This window comes from Microtus ochrogaster, chromosome 1 (assembly GCF_000317375.1).
Source record: "Microtus ochrogaster isolate Prairie Vole_2 chromosome 1, MicOch1.0, whole genome shotgun sequence".
In the NCBI taxonomy this organism is placed as follows: Eukaryota; Metazoa; Chordata; class Mammalia; order Rodentia; family Cricetidae; genus Microtus; species Microtus ochrogaster.
In genome coordinates, this window is record NC_022009.1 from 40330891 (window position 1) to 40337652 (window position 6762).

Consider the following 6762-nt stretch of genomic DNA (forward strand, 5'->3'; position numbering starts at 1 on the left):
CCAGAAGACCCTCTATCCTGGAGACCCAGTGGGGTGGGGGCTCTGAGTACCAGAGCCCCTAGTTGGGGTTCCCAGAATAGCACACTCCCTCTATCAGTGGCTGCAGAACTTGGGTGGTCCAATAGATTCCTTTTCAGGGCAAATGAATCTTTAAAATTCAGACACAAATATTCCAGGGCACTATTAAAATAAACTACAGGAAGACCAGACAGCATCTTGGGAAAGAAACTCACGTCTGGACTCTCACTTGGTGATCACTGGCTGTTAGGAAGAATTATAACCACTTCAGTGTTAAAGCCTCAAATGTGCCACGCTTAATGTTTTCCAGAGAACGCTGTCAGCTTATACAGGAACCGTGTTTGGGTTTGAAACAATAAACATTGTGTCATGTGCATGATAAAAACCAGTAAAGCTCTCCAGCCAGCCAGTGATTACCAATGACCCGCCTGCATGCAGTCCACACATGATATAAAACATCGCTTCCTAATCGCAAAATTGGTTTATTCAACTGAAAGTCTCGGGGCTCACCAAAAATAGTTCATACGACAGTTAGTTCTCATTGTCAACTTGACTGGATTTGGATCACCTAGGACACCTCTAGGTGTATGGGGATTAACGGAAGAGGGAAAACCCATACTGAATGTGGACGGTGCCACCCGATAGGCTGGAGTCCCAAACGAAGTAAAACGAGAGCAGGACTGAGCACCTTGTTCAAACTTCGGAACCCACGCACAAACAAAAAAATTGCTTGTCGCCCCGCCCCGTTAGGCTCCAGACCTAGCGGCTTTGCCGTGCTAACAGCCCCACCAGCTGAATAAGCAGATTCTACTGAGACCCGCGAGTCAGGTTTGGGGTCAGGCTGGGCACTGCTTTGCAGCTTGCTGCCAGCAGGGGGAGCTCCCGCGCAGTCAACAGTGCGCCAGGTGACAGAGCCACTCACCTGCAACCTTAGCAGCTGGACCTGCTTTCCAGGAAGGTCCCGCTGAAGCCCTTTCTCTGCTTGGATCCTGGCTTGGAGGTCTAGAAGCTTCCTGTGTAGGGGGTCAAAAGCCACCCCGAAGTCCTTGTGCTGGACGAGCAGGCTCTGCAAATACAAATGAAGCATTTTTCTCACGGCGCCTGGGAAGAGCCGACAATGCTGCTCTCTCAGTACTGGCTCCTGATCCACCTTCTCCAGGAAGCACTCCCTGATGGAACACTCTAGTGTTCTCTTACCACACTTTAGCCATGGTCCTCGAGAACAGCCCTCCCCCATATTCCAAGTCTCACCGGAAGCTTGTTTGTAAATAAGGTTTTATTAGACTGCGGTCCCGCCTACACATTTCCTTTTGATTCTCTGATATAGAGGCGGAGCTGGGCCAACTGCCTGACAAACACTGGTATTTTCACTGCCTGGGCACTTGCAGCAGCAGCAGCAGTAGCAGCCACAACCTGTAGACCAGAGGTCCTCAACCTTTGGATCGAGACCCCTTTGGGGTCAAATAAACCTTTCACAGGGTTCACCTAAGATGACTGGAAAACTCATATGTTTATATTATAATGCATAGTAATAGTAAAATTACAATTATGAAGTAGCAACAAAAAATATTTTTTTTTGGTTGGGGGTCACCACAACATGAGGAACCACATTAAAGGGTCGCAGCACTGGGAAGGTTGCGAGCCGCTGATCTAGAACTTTGCTGAGACCACTCTGTAACTAACTACCCTTGCGTGCTTGTCTCTACCAGCAGCCGCAATGGTGACCTCACTTCCTTTCTGGTTTCCCCAGCTCCTGCAACCCTGCCTCATCCTGCTGAAGTGAGAATTGCTGGCTTGGAGTCAGGTGATGCAGCCTGAACCCTGACCTTGCCATCATAAGATACCTGACATTCTCCTCACCTGTAAAACAGGGAAGCTGGCAGCACCTCCCCCACAGTGTCAGCTGGACAAAGAGTAGCAGGTGCCTGGCCCAGAGCCAACACCTGAAGACTGTAGCTATTATTATCATCATTACTGGTCACTTGTCAAATATTTGGCAGCTAGAACTGGCTGTCTGCAGAGTGCCAAGCCATTGCTTTGACTTATTGCAGTCAGAAGCATGCCATTAATAGAATTTACTAGCTGTGGAATAATCTTTTAGTACACTGTGAATATGTATTACCCTCATTGGTTAATAAAAAAAACTCACTGGCCAATAGCTAGGAAGAAAAAGGTGCGACAGGACATGTGGTCAAAAAGAGAGCCTGGGGAGAAGAGGGAGGAACTGCCAGGAGACAAGGAGAGAAGCAAGATGGCCATGTCATGCTGGTAAAAGGTACCGCTATGTGGCAGAGCTTAGATACAACATATGGGCTAATTCAAGTTGTAAGAGCTAGTTAGTAATAAGCCTAAGCTATCGGCTGAGCGTTTATAATTAATACTAAGTCTGGGTGGTTATTTGGGATCTGGCCAGCAGTCCTGATGAAAAACTCCACCTACGTTCACTCCTGGGATCACGGAGGGTTAAAGTTAGCGGACCCTTGTATCTGCATTTTCTATTACATTTAGTTTATTTACGTATGTGTGTACATGCATGTGTTGCACACATATAAACATGTGGAGGTCAGATGACAGCTGTAGGAGTTAGTTTTCTTCTCCTACCATCTGGACCCTGGGGATTGAAATCGAGTGGAGGCTGAACAGCAAACACCTCCACTAGCTGAGCCAACTCACCCACCCCATCTTTGCTTGCCCATCTGCTCTGTAGAAGATGGGGTGGCCTGATTGAAATGTAGGGTTATGAATGATCAGCAGCAGACAGGTGACTAGGGAGCCAGTTAGAGGGGTCACGTGAAAGTCTTGCCCTGTCTATGGACACAGAACCCAAAACTGTGGGTAACAAAGGCATCTATCCAGAGCCACGGGGAAGGGGGATGAGGCTGAAATCAGGGTACCATTCTTGGGTATGCCCGCCCCATGGCCACATTCCAGGGCAGAGCTCTGATGCTCACCTGCAGTTTGCTCTTCCTCTGCAGAAGGCTGTTATGCAGTAAGTCTCGGTCCCTCACAGAACTCGCCACCTGCTCCAGGAGAGCGGCTGCTCTCTCCTGGCCAAAGATGCTACCGAGCAAGTCCGTCTTCAGCTGCAGCATCGCCAGCTGTTCTTTCAGGCGGGAGCTTTCTGCTAGGGCCGCCTGTGGGAGACAAGGGACAGTGCCTGTCAGACAGCCAGGTAGGCCCAAGCTCACACCATTTCCTACCATTCCTGCAATGGAGCCATGTGTCTGCGGGCGTTGGAAGAAGCAGCACAGTAGAAACAGACTGATAGAAATACATTGGGAGGCCCTGAATTTCAGGATCCATGTTGGCTGTCTTCTACCAAGCCTCACCCATCTCATTACCAAAGGCCACGTAGCAATTCATCACCTTTCCTGTCTGGGAAACTCTGTCCCCCCCATCATCACCACCACCTGCTATGACACCCTGTCCCTGCATCATGACCACCACCTGCTATGACACCCTGTCCCCCCATCACCACCACCAGCTATGACACCCTGTCCCCCCATCACCACCACCAGCTATGACACCCTGTCCCCCCCTCTCCATCATCAGCACCACCAGCTATGGCACCCTGTCCCCCCATCACCACCACCAGCTATGACACCCTGTCCCCCCCCTCCATCATCAGTACCACCAGCTATGGCACCCTGTCCTCCCCCATCATCACTACCACCAGCTATGACACCCTGTCCCCCATCACCACCACCAGCTATGACACCCTGCCCCCCCCATCACCACCACCAGCTCTGAAAGAGCAGTTAGTGCTCTTAACCTCTGAGCCATCTCTCCAGCCCCAGACTTTTTTTTTTTTTAAGACAAGTTTTTACTCCATAGCCCAGGCTGGCCTGCAGATTACTACATAGCTTAGGCTGGTCTTGAACTCACAGTGATCCTCCTGCCTCTGTCCCTAAAGGGCTGGGATTACAAACATGAACCATAGCATCACAGTCGACAGCTACATGACATGATCCTAAATGCACAAAAATTACAAATTAATTAGAATTTCTATCACATGGAATGGTATGAATGGATTTTATCAAATAAAAGGACAGGTTTGGGACGTTCTGACCTTAAACTGAGGTTTGTGGTACACACAAATTTCATTTGAGATCACTTCATAAATGCTCATGAGGATCGCTTAAAAAAGGTGACCATCAGAGGTTGAAGACAGGGCTCAGCCACCCTTCCAGAGGACCTGGGTTTGATTCCCAGCACCTACATAACATCTGATAAGTGCCTGTAATTCTCCTTCAGGGAGATCTGATGCCCTCTTCTGGCCTGTGTGGGCACCAGGCACACAGTGGTGCATAGGGGCACACACACACACAAAATAAAATAAAAAAAATTTAGAAAGATGACCACCAGAGCCTCAGAGATAGCACAGTGGTTGAGAAAGTATACAACAATTGCAGAGGACCTGGGTTCAATTCCCAGCACCCACCTATAACTCCAGCTTCAGGTGGACCTAGGAAACCTATGCTCACAGCACATACCCACACAAGGGCATACACATAATCAAATCTGTTTTTCAACTTAAAAAAAAAAGATGACCAGCATCCTTCAGTGCCTATGCATGGGAGGAAGGATCATGTCCTGCTGTCAGTAATCATGGAGCTGGGCTTGGTGGCACACTTCTTTAATCTTAGCATCTGGAGGGCAGAACAAGTGGATCTCTGAGTTAATGGCCAGCCTGATCTACACAGTAAGCTCTAGGCTAGACAGGCATACAAAGGGAGACCCAGTCTCAAAAACTAAATAAAATAAATAATTAGGGAGAGATTGGAGCTGGGGAGATGGCTCAACATTGAGGCACTTACTGAACAGGCCTGAGGACCCGAGTTTGAATCCCGAAAAACCCAAACAAACGCTGGATGGGAGTGGTGGCCCATCTGTAATTTCAGCTTATGACGGCAGAGGTGGTAGCGGATTCCTAAAGCAAGCTGGCCAGCAAGGCTAACCACACCAGTGAGCTCCGGGTTCAGCGAGTATCAGTGAGTAAGGTGAAAGGTCAATCGAGTGATTCCCAACACGGACCTTGGGTTCACACATGTGCATGCCCCAAACTGCAGGCTGAGCAGTGTTCTCCAGGGGAAGCAGGGTCAACCCTGAGTAAAGATTCTCCCAGCAACACCCGGGAGGCTAGAATGGTGAGGGGGGGACTGTGCTGATGTGTTGATGATGTCCTGTGTCTTGTGGGATGGTGGGTACTTTTCCCAGCAATCTTCACATTTTTCTCGGGAACGTAGGTATGTTTTTATAAGCAGAATAAAAACATACACAATGCGGCTGGCACCTGGCACCTTTTCACGCCTCTGTCTGCTCTGTGTGTCTGAGAATCCCTGGACACAGGAGCATCTCATGGACTGAGCTCAGTGGTCTCACAAAGCAGGGTTTATGAGCCAATCAGAGCCCCAGTGTTGAAGGACCCTGGCGGATGCTGCCAAATGCTCTCCCTGTAACTATTTCTCTCCAAACAGCCAACGTTTGTTTTGTGCTCAACTGAAGGCGCAGAATTGTTAGTGTTACTGGTACAGCCAATCATGACAATTTCACCATCTTCAACCAGACACTGGGGTAAAGGATGGTCATGTGACCTGACCAACCAATGAAATGAAAGATTCCCAGGAAGGCGTTACTTCCTTGTTGGCAGTGAAAGTGATGATGGATGGAGGGACTCCTTGGGCTCCTGTGCAGTTCCCATCAGTAAGGAATACCATTTGCTCCTTGGCAGCTAAGTGGAGGCCAGAAAGGGACATGCCTTGGAGCTAGCAGAGTCTGTGTTCCAGATGACACTGTTGAGCCATTGAATTGGTCTGATCACATCTGTATTTAAAGTTTCCACTGGTCAGGCTATCACTGAAGACACAGTGAAGGCAATGACGCTGGCAGAGCCATTAATACTCTGCCTATGGTGGAGTCCCCAAGGGAGACAAAATTGTGGTTTCGAGAAGATCCATGAAAAGTCACACCAGGCTTTGGCTCTACCTGAGGACTAAGGATGACTTCTGTCCCTGAGAACAAGTGATGGCCCTTCCTGTACACTTGGCACTTGGCTGACACAGAGCAGTGAGTGGGACTCAGGTGTCTCAAGGACCCCAGTGCGCACTTGCCCCCGGGAGAGTAGCCGAGATGCCCACCTTAGGCCAGCAGCCTCCCCAGCCCCACACTGGTTACCTCAATCTGGGGTAGAAAGGTGTGGATGGAGGGCAGGTCCGGCAGGCTGGTGGTGATGTCCAGGAGCCTCTGGGCCAGGGCCTTCCACAGCTGCAGGTCACTGAGGGGCCGCTGGAACCGCTGCCACAGCTCTGCCCTGGTCGCGTGGTGGAGCCTGGTGTTCTTTCCCTTCATACTGCCAGGGCAGCACAGGGCACAGATCCAGAGAGAAGAGAGTGAGATCAGCTCAGGGTAAGGCCTCTGCCCAGGCTGCCAGGGCAGGGAATGCCCTCCTTACACACGGGCTGCACCGAGTGTGTATGGACACACGCATAGGCCATAGGGGAGAACTGATAACTGCTGAGACAGAACGGCAGTGACCATGGGCCTGGAGTCTTCCTGAGCACAGACCCTTGGCTCCCTCAGGCCTGTAAGTGCTCAAGGAAATGAGATATGTGAGTATCCTCTGGTTTTGTAGTATCTGAAAATCTGGGAGTCTAGAATAAGGCCTAGCAGCTGTGGCTTGTGTGCCTTAGCTGTGAATTCCTCTGAAGAATTAGCAACACAGTGCCCTTCACACTGCTCCAGGAA

The 6762-nt window shown here is 49.9% G+C and overlaps 1 protein-coding gene across 1 annotated transcript in view; it reads right to left on the reverse strand.

Moving 5' to 3' along the window:
* Positions 1-6762, reverse strand: part of Syne3 (spectrin repeat containing nuclear envelope family member 3) — an 82989-nt gene that overhangs the window by 22446 nt on the left and 53781 nt on the right. The window contains exons 8-10 of the mRNA XM_005343516.2: positions 6193-6367; positions 2970-3152; positions 941-1084 (exon numbers count right to left, since the gene is read on the reverse strand). Coding sequence (XP_005343573.1) covers positions 941-1084; positions 2970-3152; positions 6193-6367 — 502 coding nt within the window. The remainder of the gene's footprint in view (positions 1-940; positions 1085-2969; positions 3153-6192; positions 6368-6762) is intronic.